At 43.1% G+C, this 20,148-nt stretch overlaps 1 protein-coding gene across 1 annotated transcript; it reads right to left on the reverse strand.

Moving 5' to 3' along the window:
• Positions 1–3,814: 3,814 nt before the first annotated feature.
• On the reverse strand, positions 3,815–19,479 carry SRGN (serglycin). The gene is made up of 3 exons (XM_053582278.1): positions 19,323–19,479; positions 9,385–9,532; positions 3,815–4,733 (listed from the first exon to the last, which is right to left on the reverse strand). The coding sequence occupies exons 1-3, from the start codon at positions 19,399–19,401 to the stop codon at positions 4,478–4,480; spliced, it is 483 nt and encodes a 160-aa protein (XP_053438253.1). The 5' UTR covers positions 19,402–19,479; the 3' UTR covers positions 3,815–4,477.
• Between the last annotated feature and the right edge of the window lie 669 nt (positions 19,480–20,148).

The raw sequence follows: 20,148 nt of genomic DNA on the forward strand, positions 1-20,148 counted from the left end.
GTTGTATGCAAAATTCTGTTGGTGAATGAAGCACTCTGTAAGCCCTTAGATATTGATGCTGTAGAGACCTCATGGAAAGGCAAACCTACCCCAGAAATGCATGTCTATTCCTGTTAGAACAAATCTCTGGCCCCTCTAAGATGGAAGAGACTTAATATAGCCAGCTGGCCACCAACATCTCCTTCAGAGATGGTGCCATATGAGTGACTCAGCAATGACCTCTGTTTCTAGCATCTTGGACATTTGACAACATTAATAGCTAGATCAGTCTTGGTCAGTGGGAGCCTCCACACCTGCCACTGTGGCCACTCCTCTAGAAGCTCTTCAGTGGCTGAAGGGGCACAGTCTCCTGCACCCTTGTAAGGTAAATCAGTCTCATTTGTGCTCCTCGAGGTATGAGGCCCTGAGAAGGAACATTTTCAGTACTTGGGCTAGATGTGAGTTTTGGGGGATATTCTCCCCCAGCTTGCAGAAGCAGCCTTGCTGAAAAATACAGGCAGTTACATCTTAAAGGAAAGAATGTGCCTGAGGGTCCCGCCAAGTCACAGCTGGAGACAGATCATCTGTCTGGGGCAATGGGCCTTTGCACTCAATTCCCTACTTCAATTTACACAATAACTTTCTTTTTTTTTTTGGTTTTTGGCCAGGGCTAGGTTTGAACCCGCCACACCTCTGGCATATGGGACGGGGGCCCTACTCCTTGAGCCACAGGCACCGTCCTACATAATAACTTTCAATTAGTCATATAGGGAAGTGGGCAAACAGAACAGACAACCCAGTGCATTTGTGGTTTATCTCCAAACAGGACATTCTTAGTTTAGAAAGGTGTGTGCGTACTTTGCTACATTAACCCTGATAAGGAATCTTTACATTTTGTCTTCTTTATTCTTGGATTATTTTTATCTGATGAGTTTAGATATATAAGAAAGTGAATAAAGACAGGTGATTGCTGATGTGCCTGAGCAAGCACCAGCCTTCCCTTTAAAAATTATTCATTTCGTCTGCGGTGCTTCCTCTGCGTCATATCGACCAAGTAGCCCAGTGGACAGCAACAGAGTGGCCCATCCACCCAAGTCATTTTTTCCTACCAGATCATTGTGTCTCTCCTATGATAGATCCCTTCTGATGGTCATTAACACCTGATACAAAGATTTTCACATTTTTTTTCCCCACACTTTTTTATTGAGGTAGGGCCTCACTATGTCACCTGGGCTAGAGCTGGGCCTCACTTAGCCTAGCTCACAGAACCTCAAACTTCTGGGGTCTAGCAATCTTATTGCTTCAACCTTCCCAAGGGCTGGGACTTTTTTTTTTGAGACAGAGCCTCAAGCTGTCACCCTGGGTAGAGTGCCATAGCATCACAGCTCACAGCAACCTCCAATGCCTGGGCTCAAGCAAGTCTCCTGCCTCTGCCTCCCAAGTAACTAAGACTATAGGCTCCCACCACAATGCCCAGCTACTTTTTGGTTGCAGCCGTCATTGTTGTTTGACAGGCCAGGGCTGGATTCGAACCCGCCAGCTCAGGTGTATGTGGCTGGTGCCTTAGCGGCTTGAGCCACAAACACCAAGCCAGGGCTGGGACTATTTTTAGTACAGACAGGATCTCACTTTGCTCAGGCTGGTCTCAAACTCCAAAGGTCAAGCATTCCTCCCACCTCAGCCTCCTAGAATATTAGGATAACCGACGTGATCCACCAGGCCTGGCCAAGATCTTCACACTTTATTGAAAGGTTCTGGACCCAAGGATAAAATCATTGTGAGACACTAGATGAAAGGAAGACAGAGCTCCAGTTCATGCAATTAAAGTGGCCTTTATTCCATCTGGAGTGCAGGTGAGGTGAGATTCCTGACTAGGGAGAAATCCACACATGGGCTATGGCAGATAGGGATTTAAAGGGTTAGGGCAGCCAGAATTGGTGGCATTCCTATTTCCTCAGAGGGACATGAGTCTTACACTTCCTGGGCAGGCCATGAACCTGACCCTGCCTGGGCAAGGCAAGTTTATTTGGGCAGGTACACCTGATTCTATCATTTATGTCTTCCCTCATTGGTCCAGTCACATGCCTTGACCCCAGATGACTTCTTTTGTTGTTGTTGTTGTTGTTGTTGTTGTTGTTACAGAGTCTCGGTCACCCAGGCCAGAGTGTGGTCATGTCATCATAGGTCACTGCAACCTCAAACTCCTAGGCTCAATCAATTCCCCTGCCTTAGCCTTCTGGGACTATAGATGCACACCACCATGCTCAGCTGACTTGTCGATTTTTTTTGTAGAAATAGTGCCTTTTTCTTGCTCAGGCTGATCTCAAACTCCTGGCCTCAAGCAATCCTCCTGTCTTGGCCTTCCAGGGTGCTAGGATTATAGGCATAAGCCACTGCACCTTGCCTATTCTTTAGGTTTTTTAAAGGTAATACTAATCTCTGACATTTTCCTTCAGATGAAATATTATTTTTGATTTATTTGTATAAAGGGGAAGAGTAGTTTCAGAAATTTCCACTCGGTCTTTCCCATTACAGTATCTCCTATCACACAGATCAAGAAACTAAAGGGGGGGTTATACTAACTACCAACTAGGCTGATTCTAATTATACACATGTACTGAGGGACTAGAAAAATGACAACTATGAAACTGACCTGGGTGAAGAATCCCCTTACTATCTGGCCACCATATGCACCCAGTAACAGGGAGGCTAGGATGATGCTTTGGGCCCCTTTATCAAAATCAGTTCAGATCTTGTGACCAACTGTCTTTGGAACATTTAAATATTCCCCAGTAGATAGTATCCAAGTGAATAGCCATAGGGCCGTTTGGTTGGTTAGCCATTAAAGGAATCAGTACTTATATACTTGCCACAGCGTAACTGGATCCTTTATATGTCCCCACATCAACCAGTCATTGGATGCAGGCTACCCTGCAAAAAGGCATGATTTTGGGCCAGATGGCTCTTTTCAGCAGAGATTAATTTAAGTAATTCCTCAGTTTTGAGAAGGGAATCTGGAACAGTGCCCAACAGAATCCATGACAGTGATGCTGGTGGGCTTCTCAGAACCAAGAGGAACAGAGATGGGCCTATCCTTCAGGTGAGGAAGTACTTTGACAAGTGTAACCTTCTGGTGAAGGCATGATTGCTTCCTTTACCTCCCAATTAAGATGACATGATCCCGGTTGCAAAATTTCACTGTAGAATAATTTTATTTATTTATTTATTTATTTATTTATTTGAGACAGAGTCTCAAGTTGTCACCTTGGGTTGAGTGCCGTGTTGTCACAGCTCACAGCAACCTCCAGATCTTGGGCTTAGGTGATTCTCTTGCCTCAGTCTCCTGAGTAGTTGGGACTACAGGCACCTGCCACAACACCCAGCTATTTGTTGTTGCAGTTGCCATTGTTGTTTCACAGGCTTGGGCTGGATTCGAACCTTCCAGCTCCCATGCATGTGGCTGGCACCCTAGCCACTTGAGCTGCAGGCACCGAGCCTATTTATTTATTTATTTTTAATTTTTTTTTTTTTTTGAGACAGAGTCTCACTTTGTTGCCCTCAGTAGAGTGCCAGAGTGCTGTGGCATCATAGCTCACGGCAACCTCAAACTCTTGGGCTCAGGTGATTCTCTTGCCTCAGCCTCCTGAGTAGCTGGGGCTATAGGTGCCCACCACAACACCTGGCTAATTTTAAAGATGAGGTGTTGCTCTTGCTTAGGCTGGTCTCAAACTCCTGAGCTCAAGCAATTCACACATCTTGGCCTCTCAGTGCTTGAGCTACTACGTTAGGCTATTTCCTGAGTTAGAATAAGAGACTCCAGACAACTTAACACTTTAGTTATATTTCTGCTTTAATAGAGTAACATTTGAAAATACATAGATATCCAGAATAAAAGGTAAAGCCATTTGAGGTATTGAGAACACAACTGTACTTTAATTTAGGTCTTAAGTTTCTAATTTTAACAGCTATCAGATCATGTTCACCAGCTCTGCAAACATGTCTAATGGTAATAGTATAGAGTACTTCACATTGTAACACATGTCAAATACCCATTCTATAAATTCAGTGTTTCGCCTTGTCTTTTGTCTTATTTTCATAAGAAAAGGGATATATCTATAATTAGCAATCTGAGTCAGGTTTCTGAAGACTTAGGTATGACATATTGCCTGTCAATTGCTCCTCAAGCTGAATTTTTTTAAAAAGTATAATTTATTATTTAAAGAAATTTTGTAGAATGGGAATCTAATCAATTTCACAGTGATGTTGGTTGAATATTATACCCAAAAATGCAGATATTTTCCAGAATAACAGGATAGATAACAGCATTAAAGCATAACTTTTTAAGAATTCATAAGGAAAAAAATGATGAAATTTAAGCTTCTTTTTCAGATGCCTTAAAATTTCTATAAAACTCTTTGTCCCAAGAGGAATCATTTAACCATGGTACACAAAACATACTGAATACATTGCCTGATGTCAGGGTGCAGAAACCTTTCTTTTACATAATAAAATCCTCTTCTGGTCCATCTCGACCCAAGTCCTGGTTGTCTGAAGGCAGATTCCTGTCAAGAGACCTAGAGTTGTAGTAGAAAGCAGCACTTTCATCTACTGGCTGGTATTCTTGCTCCATTTCATTTAGAAAGCCACTTCCAGATCCAGATCCTGAGCCAGAGCCAGAGCCAGAGCCAGAGCCTGACCCAGAGTCGTCTTCAGAAAGAGGAAAGATATCATTCAAGTTCCGCAGTCTTGTCATTCTAAAGAAAAATGGAAAAAAACCAGTAAAATTTGATATGTGAGGAAGATAAGCATAATAAATTTTTAAAGATAATGAATAAATGCAGCTACCCAATTGCTCAAATTAAGTTAAAAACTTCCCAATTATTCAATGCTCTAAAGCAAAAGAAGTCAAATTTTCCTATGTATTTGTCTATACATACTGTACCTAATGGACAATGAGTATTGACAAGTACTCATTATACTTGTCAATTCCACATCTATCGTAGACTCATATAAAACTGTTAATTTTCTTTTTTTTTTTAAAGACAGTCTCACTTTACCGCCCTCAGTAGAGTGCTGTGCATCACACAGCTCACAGCAACCTCCAACTCCTGGACTTAGTCAATTCTCTTTCCTCAGCCTCCCAAATAGCTAGGACTACGGGCACCCGCCACAACGCCTGCCTATTTTTTTTGTTACAGTTTGGCAAGGGCTGGGTTTGAACCCGCCACTCTCAGTATATGGGGGCTGGCGCCCTACCCACTAAGCCACAGGTGCTGACCACAACTGTTAATTCTCTTACCTCTAGCACAGCGATCCTGTACTTCAAATTCACTTAAGGAATCATTAAAAAAAAAAAAAAGAATTTTCATTTTCTTGCTGAAGAGAGGACAAACAACTAATTTTACCTAGACATTTGACATTTTTTCCTAAATTAAAATTTTCATGAAACTTCTAATAGTAGCCACGTGTGGTGGTAGGTGCCTATAGTCCCAGCTACTAGGGAGGCTGAGGCAAGAGGATCCACTGGAGCCCAAGAGTTTGAGGTGGCTATGAGCTACCCAGGGTGACAGAGTTAGACTCTGTCTCGAAAAATAAAAATTATGGCTTGGTGCCTGTAGCTCAGCGGCTAGGGTGCCAGCCACATACACGGGAGCTGGCGGGTTCGAATCCAGCCCGGGCCTGCCAAACAACAATGACAACTACAACCAAAAAATAGCTGGGCATTGTGGCAGGCACCAATAGTCCCAGCTACCTGGGAGGCTGACGCAAGAGAATCACTTAAGCCCAAGGGTTTGAGGTTGCTGTGAGCTGTGATGCCACAGCACTCTACCCAGGGCAACATAGTGAGACTCTGTCTCAAATAAATAAATAAATAAATAAATAAAAATTATAGTAGTTTATAGTGTTTCAACAAAGCTAAGATAAGCATTATACCTCATATATGCCAGCGTTTTTTTTTTTTGGCCGGGGCTGGGTTTGAACCTGCCACCTCCGGCATATGGGACCGGCGCCCTACTCCTTGAGCCACAGGAGCCGCCCAAATTGTGTCTTTTTTTTTTTTTTTTTTGTGGTTTTTGGCCAGGGCTAGGTTTGAACCTGCCACCTCCGGCATATGGGACTGGCGCCCTACTCCTTGAGCCACAGGCGCCGCCCCTTATGCCAGCGTTTTAACATTCAGTAACACTCAGTTTCTTCCCCCAAAAGTACATCCCAGTCCAGGTATGGTGGCTCATGCCTGTAATCCCAGCACTTTAAAATACTGAGGCAGGAGGATCACGTGAGGCCAGGATTTAGAGACCAGACTGGGCAACATAGTGAGACCTCATCTCTACTAAAAATAGAAGAATTAGCTGGGTGAGGTGGTACATGCCTGTAGTCTCAGCTACTTGGTAGGCTGAGGCAGGAGTATCACTTGAGCCCAGGAGTTTGAGCCTGCAGTGAGCTACGACCAGGCCACTGGAATTAGCCTGGGCAACAGAGATTTTGTCTTAAAAAAAAGAAGAAAAAGAAAAGGAAAGGAAAAAATATATATACACATAGAAACACACACACTCTGTATAGCTCCCACAAAATTGCCCCGCCTTCAACCTGGATTCATTCAGCTGAAGAATGCTAAAGATGGGGCTATTTTCTGGTTTGGGTGGTGGTTACAAATTTAGCAACAGCCAGAGCAATGGTGCCAGTCCTCAGAGGCAGAACAGGGCAATAAAGCTCAGAAACATTCTGAGGATTTGCTTCAAAGGCAGGGTACAGCAATGATGTGAAAGAGTTGTTTTGGAGATTTTGGGTTATTCCTGTAACATTTTATTTATTTTTATTTTTTTGCAGTTTTTGGCCAGGGCTGGGCTTGAACCCGCCACCTCTGGCATGTGGGGCTAGCGCCCTACCCCTTTGAACCACAGGCACCGCCCCCTGTAACATTTTAGATTTAAATGAATTATCGTTGAAGTCCATGACTTCAAGCAATGGAGGATGCTGTAATATTACTTTCTTTCTTTTTTTTTTTTTTTTTGTAGAGGCAGAGTCTCACTGTACCGCCCTCCGGTAGAGTGCCGTGGCATCACACGGCTCAGCAACCTCTAACTCTTGGGCTCAGGTGATTCTCTTGCCTCAGCCTCCCAAGCAGCTGGGACTACAGGTGCCTGCCACAACGCCTGGCTATTTTTTTTGTTGCAGTTTGGCCGGGGCTGGGCCTGAACCCGCCACCCTCGGCATATGGGGCTGGCACCCTACTCACTGAGCCACAGGCGCCGCCCTGTAATATTACTTTCAAACTTAATGCTGTGGTCTTAAAATCAGAGCATAGGGGTAGGACTGCAAAGTTGCATTTTAGGAATTGCTATATATAATCTCTAATGCATTGAAGGTTGGTGATACACAGTCACCAGAATCCCCAAAACGGTAATGGGTTTTCCTGGTTTGGGGCATGATGATTTACCTGGATTTGAGAATAGTGATTTTCTAGGTTTGAGTTTAAAGATGAAAACTTTTATGATAATCCTTTTCTTTTTTTCTTTCTTTCTTTTTTTTGAGACATAGTCTCACTCTGTTGCCCCTGGTAAAGAGCATGGTGTCATAGCTCACAGCAACCTCAAACTCCTAGGCTCAAGTGATCCTCTTGCCTCATTGTCCTGAGTAGCCTCGGACTATAGACACCACCACAAAGCCTGGTTTGTTTTTTCTATTTTTATGGGGTCTCGCTCTTGCTCAGGCTGGTCTCCAACTCCTAAGCTCAAGTGATTCACCCACCTCAACCTCTCAAAGTGCTGATAATCCTTTTCTTTTTTTTTTTTTTTTGTAGAGACAGAGTCTCACTTTATGGCCCTCGGTAGATTGCCATGGCATCACACAGCTCACAGCAACCTCCAACTCCTGGGCTTAAGCGATTCTCTTGCCTCAGCCTCCGGAGTAGCTGGGACTACAGGCGCCCGCCACAACGCCCAGCTATTTTTTTTTGGTTGCAGTTCAGCTGGGGCTGGGTTTGAACCCACCACCCTCGGTATATGGGGCCGGCGCCTTACTGACTGAGCCACAGGCGCTGCCCGATAATCCTTTTCTTAATACATTTCTGCTACATGCTATATAATGTTGGTCTTCCTTGAAATAATGAATTCTAAAATAATTCAAATTTTTGTTATTTATGAGTATTTTTTACAAGATTAAAGTTGGTTTTATTTGATCAAGAAGAGGCTTGATTTTTGTTTTACAAGTCATGGCCATGAATTCTTCTTTTCTCTAATTTTAAAAAAACATTACTACATAATTTCAGAACATTTAAATCACACTTCCCCAAAAAAACTCTTACCCATTAACGGTCCTCCCTTATTTCTCCCTCTCCCCAGCCCCTGGCAACCACTATTCTAATTCCTGCCTCTAGGGATTTGCCTATTTGGAACATTTCCTATAGGTGGAATAATACAACATGAGGCTCTTTGTGCCTGGCTTCTTTCACTCTGAATAATGTTTTTGAGGTTCATCTATGCTATAGCATATATCAGTACTTCATTCTGTGGTCAAATAGTATTCCTCTGGGCCGGCGCACTGCTCACACCTCTCAACTTGCACTCGGGGAGGCCAAGGTGGGTGGACTGCCTGAGCTCACAAGTTTAAGACCAACCTGAGCCAGAGCGAGACCCTGCCTCTACTAAAAATAGAAGATCTGAGGTAAGAGGATCATTTGAGGCCAAGAGTTGGAGGTTGCTGTGAGCCATGATGCCATAGTCATAGCACTTGCTTTGGTAATTTGGTTTTTATTGTACAATATAAGGTAAAATTGCAGGAACAAGCCACAGTGCCCAGCCTGATTTTAAAGTGGTTGTTGCAAGGGTGCAGCTCTACCCAGGGTGACAGCTTAAGATCCTATCTCAAAAAAATATATATTCCTTTGTATGGATATATGACATTTTGTTTATCCATTCATCATTGAACTCCCAAATGGATTTTAATCTATAGTGCTTTTTGTTTACATAAATAAAATAATGTCCTATCATTTCAGTACCTGTTGTGAAAAAGTAATGATTATCTCTAACACCCATAAAAAAAAACCTGGCAAAAATGTTGAATTACATATACTTCCACTTGTAATATACCGTTATATACAGTGCAATTTTACCATATACTGTACAATAAAAACCAAACAACCAAAATAAGCACTTGCAGAAAAACTCTGGACAATCTGCCCACTTCTGTGCCACAATTCAACAGAAGTTGTGAAATTACAACCACTTTAAAATCAGGCTGGGCACTGTGGCTTGTTTCTGTAATCCCAGCACTTTGGGAGACTGAGGCAGGAGGATTGCTTGAGGCCAGAAGTTCAAAATCATCCTGGGCAATATAGGGAGACCTGTCTCTACTTCCCCCCCAAAAAAGATTAAAAAAATTAAAATCAGTAGAAAGTCCACTTACGAAAAAGGGTCAGTCCTTGGAGGGAGAATCCTATTGGATTCACCTGGAACAAGGTCAAACATTGGTCCCTTTTCATCAATGCAGTTTGCAGAATTACTGTTGGGATTGCAGCGTACCCACTGGTACCTGGCTCTTCGCATAGGGTAACCTGCCCAAACAAGGATCCATATGGTTAATCAGCATTTACTACACAGCTTCTGATCACTCAGTCCCTAAGAAGTTCTTTTTTTTTTTTCTGAGACAGAGCCTCAAGCTGCCGCCCTGGTACAGTGCTATGGCATCACAGCTCACAGCAACCTCCAACTCCTGGGCTCAAGCGATTCTTCCACCTCCGCCTCTCAAGTAGCTGGGACTACAGGCGCCCGCCACAACGCTCAGCTATTTTTTGGTTGCAGCCATCATTGTTGTTTGTCAACAATGTTGTCCAGCCTGGGCTGGATTCAAGCCTGCCAGCTCAGGTGTATGTGGCTGGTGCTTTAGCCGCTTGAGCCACAGATGCCAAGCCAGATGTTCTTAATTAAATAGATTCTCACTTTAGGAGAAAATAAAATGTAGATAGGTTTTATGCCCATTAATTTAATAGCAACATTCACAATGTGCCAGCCATTTATATACATTGTCCTCATAATACTCCAAAAAGTAGGAGAGAGTTTTAGGTTAGAATAGGTATTGGTGCAGGGCACGGTGGCTCACGCCTGTAATCCTAGCACTCTGGGAGACTGAGGTGGGTGGATTGCCTGAGCTCACAGGTTGGAGACCAACCTGAGCAAGAGCAAGATCCCCACCTCTAAAAATAGCTGGGTATTGTGGCGGGCTCCTGTAGTCCCAGCTACTTGGGAGGCTGAGGCAAGAGAATCACTTAAGCCCAAGAGTTAGAGGTTGCCGTGAGCTGTGACACTATGGCACTCTTCTTTTTTTTTTTTTTGTAGAGACAGAGTCTCACTTTATGGCCCTCAGTAGAGTGCCATGGCATCACACAGCTCACAGCAACCTCCAACTCCTGGGCTTAAGCGATTCTCTGGGACTACAGGCGCCCGCCACAACGCCCGGCTATTTTTTGGTTGCAGTTCAGCCAGGGCCGGGTTTGAACCCGCCACCCTTGGTATATGGGGCCGGCGCCTTACCGACTGAGCCACAGGCACCACCCCACTATGGCACTCTTCTGAGGGTGACAGAATGAGACTCTGTCTCAAAAAAAAAAAAAAAACATGTCCCCAGCCTGATGTGGTGGTCCAATCCTGTAATCCTAGCACTTTGAGAGGCTGAGGTAGGAGGAGCACTTGAGCCCTAGAGTTTGGAGCTACAGTGAGCTATGACACCACTGCACTCTAGCCTGGGTAACAGAGAAAGACCCTATCTCAAAAAGAAAATAAAAAACGTATCCTCTTTCTTCATAAGAACAAGCCTCCTCTATTCATGAAGGAACAGGTGAGTTGGAATATCTGAGTTTCTCACAGCATCTTTTGAATTTAATTTCTATGGATGAACCCCCAAATCTAGTGTTATGAGGTTATATGGGAGATCCTTTATTAGCTCATGAAATAAAATCCTCATTCCTCAATTTAGTAAGGATGGAGCCCAGGCGTGAGAAAGATTTCACTACTCTTCAGAAGATTCATCTCCTCCCCACCCCAAACACACACTTGATTTTATTTATTTATTTATTTATTTTGAGACAGAGTCTTACTATGTTGCCCTCGATAGAGTGCTGTAGTGTCACAGCTCACAGCAACCTCAAACTCTTAGGTTCAAGTGCTTCTCTTGCCTAATCCTCCCAAGTAGCTGGGACTACAGGCACCTCCCACAATGCCCAGCTATTTTTTTGTTGCAGTTGTCATTGTTATTTAGCTGGCCCAGGCCAGGTTCAAACCCACCAGTCTTGGCGCATGTGGCCGGCACAGTAACCACTATGCTACGGGCACTGAGCCCACACACTTTATTTTAACTAACAAGTGCTACTAGTAATTACCTAGCAAGAAGGAACATGTCTAGAATTAAAGCAGGAAATGGGGTTTTAAAGCCCAGCACAAAACAATGGAAACACTCAGATAAATTACACTCAAGAGAGAGAATATTGACCAAATGGTGAAAAAGTGGGTCTTAGGGGAAAAAACTATGTAGTATTGCAGGAAGAACCCACATTTAAAAATGAATGAAAAAAATCCAAATACCACTTTGTATGCATAATAGTTTCAACTATGCAAACATTGGAGGAAAATGGGAAGAAATACACAAAAATAACTTCGTAGTAGGATCTTTGGTGATTTTTTTCTCATTTTGTTTTCAGAATTGCTGTACTAATATTTATTAATTTTTGGGCTCAACTGATCTTTTTGCCTCAGCCTCCCAAGTAGCTGGGAGTACAGGCACGTGCTACAACACTTGACTATTTTTTGAGATGGGTCTCGCTCTTGCTCAGGCTGTCTCGAACCTGTGAGCTCAGGCAATCCACCCGCCTCAGCCTCCTAGAGTTCTAGGATTACAGGCATGAGCCACTGCGCCCCGGTCTAAACAATATTCTTTTAAAAATATAAATATTAAAAAGCTCCAATGTAGAATAAAGTAAATATTCTCCTATTGGAACTAACTTCCTTTCCTTTCCTTTGGGAAAGGAATTCCTTTCTTTTGGGAAAATTAGTTCAAAGGAACTAATATTCTATCATAATCTTCCCTATGGCTCTTGAGTATAGCTTACAATGTCCAGTCTGAGATAGCTAGTTGCCCAAAATGGGTTAGCTCCATCACTGCCTGGAGGCTGGGGATAAGGCAGGTACAATTACATCTCCATGTCTGCCGCTTATTTGCTGTGTGATCTTGACCACCTTAACCTTCCTATGCCTCTGTATCCTCATCTGTAAAATGGGGACAACAATAGATATGAGATATGAATGTTAGGTTCTTAGAATGGTACCCAGCTACAACCATGGTCAGAGCTCTTTAATGCTACTTTCTCTGATGATGCGGAGGATGAGAGCAACGACTTATCTCTGAAAGTAGAGAGCTCGTAAATTTAAATTTAAATTTAAATTCATATTCTACCATGCAGTACCTCTCTGATCCTCTATTTATGGTCTTTCAAATCTGAATAATGGTATCCCAAAACATTGCTATTTAAATGAGGTAAAACAATGTGAAGCGCCCAGCACAAGCTTTTCACAGAGTAGTTTATTTCATATGATTTGCTCTTTCTTACTCCTTTTCTAATTTTTCCCTGAGGCAGCATTAGTTTGGCATCCAATGGCTGCTTAGGAACATTTTCTTATAGGTATGATTAAAAAAAAAAAAAAAAAAACTCAGCTCGGCACCTAGCAGCTAGGGTGCCAGCCACAAACACCAGAGCTGGCAGGCTCAAATCCAGCCTGGGCCTACCAAACAACAATGACAACTACAAGCAAAAAACAGCTGGGCATTGTGGTGCGCAGCTGTGGTCCCAGCTACTTGAGAGGCTGAGGCAAGAGAATTGCTTAAGCCCAAGTGTTGGAGGTTGCTGTGAGCTGTGATGTCACATCCCTCTACCCAAGGCGACAGCTTGAGACGCTGTCTCAAAAAAAAAAAAAACAAACTTGCATCTCCTCCAGCAGAGGGCAATGTCTTTACACCCCACACAGTCTAAACCAGCACTGTCCAACAGAGACATAAAGCAACCTGCATAGTGTTTCAAATGTTCCACCAGCCATTTTTTTTTTTTTTTTTTTTTGCGATTCTCTTGCCTCAGCCTCTGGAGCAGCTGGGACTACAGGCGCCCGCCACAACGCCCGGCCATTTTTTGTTGCAGTTTGGCCGGGGCTGGGTTCGAACCCGCCACCCTCGGCATATGGGGCCGGCGCCCCACTCATTGAGCCACAGGTGCCGCCCCACCAGCCATATTTTTAAAAATAAAAACGTGAAATTAATTTTAATAGTTTACTTAGCCCAATATATTTTCATTTAACATGTAATCAATGTGAAAGTTATTAATGGGATAGTTTGTGTTCTCTTTTTATCCTGAGTCTTCCAAATCATATATATTTTGTATTCACAGCATGTCTCAAAGAGTTCAGTAGCACAGGTGGCTCGTGGCTACTGCCCTGGACGGATCCCAGCCATCTCCTCTGCATGTGGCTGACACAGTGACTATCAAGCTGAGAAAACGTTTGTGTACATGAGAAATTAAACAAAAAAGAAAAACAATGCTTTAGGAGGAAGCATGCAGGTGAAAGGCCACATCTTTTCACTAGTATAACAAGTCCTGCTTTGGCAAATTAGTAAAAAATATTTCTAAAATACAAAAGTCCCCCAGAGTCCAGAAACTCAGCTATTAAAATTTATAAAGAGGATTTCCTTTTAGGGCATGTTGAAAATGTTTTAAAAGCAACTATGGTGATGGTTGTAGAATTCTATGAATATAGAGAAAACTATGGAATTAAATACTTTAAATGGGTGAATTGTGTGGTATGTGAACTCTATCTTAATAAAGCTGTTAAAAAATATATAATAAGCCTCAGCACCCGTACCTCAGTGATTAGGAAGCCAGCCACATACACCAAGGCTGGCAGGTTCTAACCCAGCCTGAGCCTGCTAAACAACAATGACAACTACAACAACAGCAAAAAAATAGCCAGGTGTTGTGGCAGGCACCTGTAGTCCCAGGTACTTGGGAGTCTGAGGCAAAAGAATCACTTAAGGCCAAGAATTTGAGGTTGCCGTGAGCTGTGACGCCATTGCACTCTACAGAGGGGTGACATAGTGAGACTCTATCTGTCTCTCTCTATATATATACATATATGAGGCCAGGCATGGTGACTCACACTTGTAATCCCAACACTCAAGGAGGCCCAGACAAGAGGACCCTTGAGCTCAGGAGTTGGAGAACAGCCTGAGCAAGAGTTAGAACCAGTCTCTAATAATAATAGAAAAATTAACTGAGTACTGTGGTGGGCATCTGTAGTCCCAGCTACTCGAAGACAGAGGCAGGAGGATCTTTTGTACCCTGGAGTTCGAGGTTGCTGTGAGCTAGGCTAACAGTATGGCACTCTAGCCTGCGGCAACAGAGTGCCAATCTGTCTCAAAAAAAAAATGTATAATGAAATCAAAAGTAGAAGTGTTCCCACTCCAAAAGTCTGTCTAATTTGGGGCTGATGACATTAAATGTACTTTAAAATGAAGCACAAGGGCAGTGCCTGTGGCTCAGTGAGTAGGGTGCTGGCCCCATATACGGAGGGTGGTGGGTTCAAACCTGGCCCCAGCCAAACTTCAACAAAAAAAAAAATAGCCGGGTGTTGTGGTGGGTGCCTATGGTCCCAGCTACTTGGGATGCTGAGGCAAGAGAATCACCTAAGCCCAGGAGTTGGAGATTGCTGTGAGCTGTGACACCACGGCACTCTACCAAGGGCGACAAAGTGGGTTTATAAAAAAATAATACATAAAATAAAATAAAATAAAGCACAAAATTCCTGACTTAGTTATTCAAGAGTGTCGGCAAGATGCGAAAATGTACAGTTCCAGCCCCCGAAGTGACAGCATCTTAACTCTATCTTGCCTGAGATAAATGTCTTGTGATTATTGTAATTTAAAAAATAAATAGAAGAGGAAAAGGGAGTATACTCGTGGACAGAAATGTTACCTTCCTATAAGACCTACTGATAGGACCTTCTGATTAATTTTGTAATGAATTCCAGGGGAAAGAATTTTTGTTTGAATCTCTTCTGCTCTCCTACCATCCCTCAACTCCCAAGTTTTGCTTTACCAAAATACTTTCTGTGAGTAAACGTTACCGGAACAAACAACTTTCTCCAGTAGTTTCCCTATATCTTTTTATATTATGGTACCAGTTTTTCTCCCAAAATAATCACAATTTACTAATTTCCTATTTTTAACTACGGTGAAGGGGAGAGAAAGACCATTTCTTTCTTTCTTTGTTCTTTTTTTTTTTCTAAAAAGCTCATTTTGATTCATTCAAAATGGTAGCATTGTCTGAGGTAGAGTTACTTCTCACTAGCCTCTCAATTCTACAAGATGCATAAGCTCCCCCACCCTTGCGCTATAAAAAGCTCTAAGTTTACTTTCAATTTCTCCCTCAACTCAGTGGGGAACCTCCTGGCAAGGGCTATAGTCAAAGGAAGGTTTTTTGTTTTAATTAAAGAAGACCTCTAATCCATCAGCTACAGTAAAAAGTTAATTCTGACCTTGAAATCAGATAACCAGTTCTGCCATTAATTAGTTGTAATGAGCCCTGGGCAAGATTCACAGATTTTTTTTTTTTTTTTGGAGACAGAGTCTCACTAACTACGTTACCCTCAGTAGAGTGCCATGGTGTCACAGGTCACAGCAACCTCCAACTCTTGGGCTTAGGTGATTCTCTTGCCTCAGCCTCCCAAGTAGCTGGGACCACAGGCACCCGCCACAATGCCTGGCTATTTTTTGTTGCAGTTTGGCTGGGGCTGGGTTTGAACCTGCCACCCTCGGTATATGGGGTCGGCGCCCTACTCACGGAGCCACAGCTGCTGCCCTGGAGTTCCATTTTCTATCTTTGAAAAAGTTAGACAAGCAGAGTGTAGGATTCACAGGTCTCATTAATAATCTCCTGAGCTCCACATTAAATAGATTAGCCATCTGTGCTCTCCAGGTTTTCCCACAAATCCCCAATTTCCATTTCTTTGTGCTCAGCAGATACAGTTTTACCCCAGGTGTTTACTTAGCTTTTCTTTCTCTTTTTTTTTTTTTTGAGAGACAGAGTCCTGCTCTATCACCCCCAGCTAGAGTTTAGTGGCATCATAGCTTGCAGCAACCTAAAACTCCTGGACTTAATTGATCCTCCTACCTCAGCCTCCTGAGTAGCTGGGACTACATGCCTGCGCTTGTACGCGCAGACCTGTGACCATATCCAGCTAGTTTTTCAATTTTTAGTAGAGATGGGGTCTCCCTCCTGCTCAGGCTGGTCTCTAATTCCTGAACTCAAGGGATTCACCTGCCTCAGCCTCCCGAAGTTCTAGGATTACAGGCGTGAGCCACCATGGCTGGCCTACTTGGCTTTGACTTATAGTAAAAATACACTTCATATGTTGAAGTTCTAACCTGGAGTACCACACAATACGAGATTATTTGGAAAGAGGGTCATTACGAATGTAATTAGTTACGATGAGGTCATTGGGGTGGCCCTCATCCAATGACCAGTGTCTATAACAAAGGGGTGTTAGGACACAGATGTGTGGAGGAAAGGCCATATGAAGACAAGGCAGAAGGGGCCGTCTATAAGCTGGGAGCAGCCTCAGGATGAAGCCAGCCCTGCCAACACCTTGATCATGGACTCTAATCTCCAGAACTGTGAGGAAATAAATTTCTGTTGTTTAAGCCACACATTCTGTGGTGCTTTGTTATGGCAGCCTGGGCAAACTAATACAGTAACTAAGATAGTTTTGAATATGCTCAGTAAAATCAAGCCAAAAGCCTAGTTAATTTGATCAGTCCAATCGATGGTTTCAGTAAAGCATTTTTTAAAAGATGAAGGAAGAATTTCATCCAGATCACATCTGGCATCATGTGGAGGGAGGATGAAGTGGTGTTGTACGTAGTCTTTGCACGACCATCATTCATACAAGCAGCCGGAGGTGGGCATCTATTTCCCTTCACATTCAGAGGTGGGCACAAACCCTTTAGTTCAATTCCAAGTTACTTTCCTTGGAAACACCCTAGTTGGTCACTTTAGTCATTGTCTCCTTTTTTGGTTTCTTTTTCTAACAGAGAGCTACATCTACCAGGTGATAACAGAACTGCTAGTATTTTGTATGATTTCATAATGATTGCTTTCTTCTTCATTTCTTTCTAATAAATACATACTATACAAGGAACTTTTTTGTTTTCATTCTATCTTTATTTAATCAATCATAGTGGAGAATGTAACATTTCTGAGAAATTCTGAAAATACAGAGACTTAAATAGCTCTGACTGGGGTGTGCCAACAACCCTTGGTCACTCAAGTCTGTGCTACAAGTATGAACCTCACTACTCTCAATCTTGCCAGAATACAGATGTAATAGAGAATTATTTCATCGAGCTGAAGATTTTCCCAAAAAGATCCAAGTAAAGTTCCTTACAATTAACAATGTTTTATACTTTAGAAATGAATAGATTAATGAATTTTCAGCAATTTTACTTAGTGTTTTTATTCAGTGTTAACTACAAGAAAATGAATTTATAAATTTCCTTTTTTTAGAGACAGAGTCTCACTCAGTTGCCCAGGCTAGTGTGCTATGGCATCAGCATACCTCACCCCAACCTCAAACTCCTGAGTTCATGCAATCCTCCTGCCTCAGTCTCCCGAGTTGCTGGCATCCCAGGTGCCCACCACATCACCCTCCCTGGCTATTTTTTCTATTTTTAGTAAAGATGGGGTCTCCCTTTTGCTCAGGTTGGTTTAGAACTCCTGAGCTCAAGGGATCCTCTCACCTGGGCCTTCCAGAGTGCTGGGATTACAGGCGTGAGCCGCTGCACCTGACCTATAAATATCTAATATAAGATGAATGTCTCTGAGATCAATTGCAAGATTTCATTTCCGTAGGAAGTAAGATCATGACAAGTAGAAGTCACTTCGAAGCAACAAAGCCAGGACATGTGTGTCACTGTGACTCAACATTTCCCTTACCATCTGAGGGAACGTAATGTTTTTCTTCTACAACTTCTGCCTTCTATTTATTAGGCCATGACTTCTGCCTTATTAGATACAATTCCTTACTTACCAAAGAAGAAGAAATGACATTTTTCCTAGAAACTGATCATTTTATTTTCTTAGTCATTAGAGGTTTGAAGTTGTTCCAGTCTGACTAAACAACCCCAAATGACAGGGAAACCTGAGAAGGTATTTTCAATGGGATGTTTCTCTGAGCAACAGAACGACAGCACTAAGACTAACATTCTTTGGCTTCTCTCTGAATTCTGAGAGCGTTAGTATTAATTGTGACTAACCATAATTGAATTTTCAGTAAGAACCAAGTCAAAAAAGAAAGAATACACACAGTCCAATTTACCCCGATTAAAAAATAGCATCTCCTGGTATTAAAATAATAAGTCCACCAGAATGCATTAAAACTTGGGGCTGGGGCGGCGCCTGTGGCTCAGTGAGCAGGGCGCCGGCCCCATATACCGAGGGTGGCGGGTTCAAGCCCAGCCCTGGCCAAACTGCAACAAAAAAATAGCCAGGTGTTGTGGCGGGCGCCTGTAGTCCCAGCTACTCGGGAGGCTGAGGCAGGAGAATCGCCTAAGCCCAGGAGTTGGAGGTTGCTGTGAGCTGTGTGACGCCACGGCACTCTACCGAGGGCAATAAAGTGAAACTCTGTCTCTACAAAAAAAAAAAACTTGGGGCTGATACAGACACTAGGGGTAGGTAGATTCTCCAAAACACTCAAAGGTGCCGACTCCTCCAAGCATCAGATACATGGGTCATTTTCTTTTTCTCTTTTCCTTTTTTTTTTTTTTTAGAGACAGAGTCTCACTTTGTCATCCTGGGTAGAGTGCCTCCAGCTACTCTTGCCTCAGCCTCCCGAGTAGCTGGGACTACAGGCGCCCGCCACAACGCCCAGCTATTTTTTGTTGCAGTTTGGCCGGGGACGGGTTTGAACCTGCCACCCTTGGTAAATGGGGCCGGCGTCCTACTCACTGAGCCACAGGTGCCGCCCTACATGGGTCATTTTCTATATTCCTTTCTTGAGCTTTTAAAATTTAAAAACCACATATTTTCATCCAAAAAATAAAATAGCACATTTCCATCATTGTAAGAGTTTACAAGACCCTACCTGCCTCCAAGTTTAATTTTTCTTGGTATTGAACTGAACTCACACTAAGGAGTTCAGCCACCCCAAATCCTTCTTCTTTGCCTCCTTTCCCTCAGTATTCTACATTTTGTACTTTATTATAACATGCATGGACTCTGGGGGAGTCCTAAGAAGATTACAGAGGAGTCTTACCTTGAACAGAGGATCCCAAAACCAGGAGGAGGGCAACAGCAAGGACAAGCCCACTGCACTTGAGTGGCCACTGCATCATAACCAGCTCGCCGGGCCCTGCCAGCCGCACACCAACCTCGCGATTAGAAAGTGTAGCAGGGTGCTCTCTGGCCCTTTTAGAAAATGTTCCAAAACCTCAAACCCTGCCCAGAACACACGTCACAACTTCCTGAACAAATAGTAAGAGATCCACATCAATACCCAAAAAGGGGGTGAGGGGGAGGCTGCAAAATAACTATTCATACCCGTTATGAAACTGCACTGGACTCTCCCAGGCCCGCTTTCTCAAAAGTTCAGTTGTTTGCCGCTTGCCTGTTAGAAATTTTTTCCCACCAAAACAGTAGAATCAGCATTCAGGGTGGTTTGTTTTTCCTTTCTTCAGGTGACAATCTAAACACGAGATTGCTCACATTAACAGTCTACTGCATTATTGATGAGATAAGAGAGCCAGGTGCTGCCTTCTCCTCACTGAGCACCTTCAGTGTAAGATGTGCTTACTTTCCTTTTTCATAAGGGCGTAGCATAACTTGCTGAGCCAAGCTTGAGAAGTTAAAACTTCAAAGTTGAATTCTAGTCTGCAAGAATGTGTTGTCGGATTTCAGATGAACAGTTTCCTTCATCCTGGACTCAGTTTCTCCTGTCAGATCATTGGCTGTCCCTCTACCTCAAACATACAGTGAAGATCTTCAGTGACAAAGAACTTGTAACACAGCAAAATTATTTTCCAGGCCTCTGCTTCTTCACACTGAGCATGTCTCATGATTCGATTCCATTTGAACCTCCATCT

This window comes from Nycticebus coucang, chromosome 3, assembly GCF_027406575.1.
Source record: "Nycticebus coucang isolate mNycCou1 chromosome 3, mNycCou1.pri, whole genome shotgun sequence".
Lineage (NCBI taxonomy): Eukaryota > Metazoa > Chordata > Mammalia > Primates > Lorisidae > Nycticebus > Nycticebus coucang.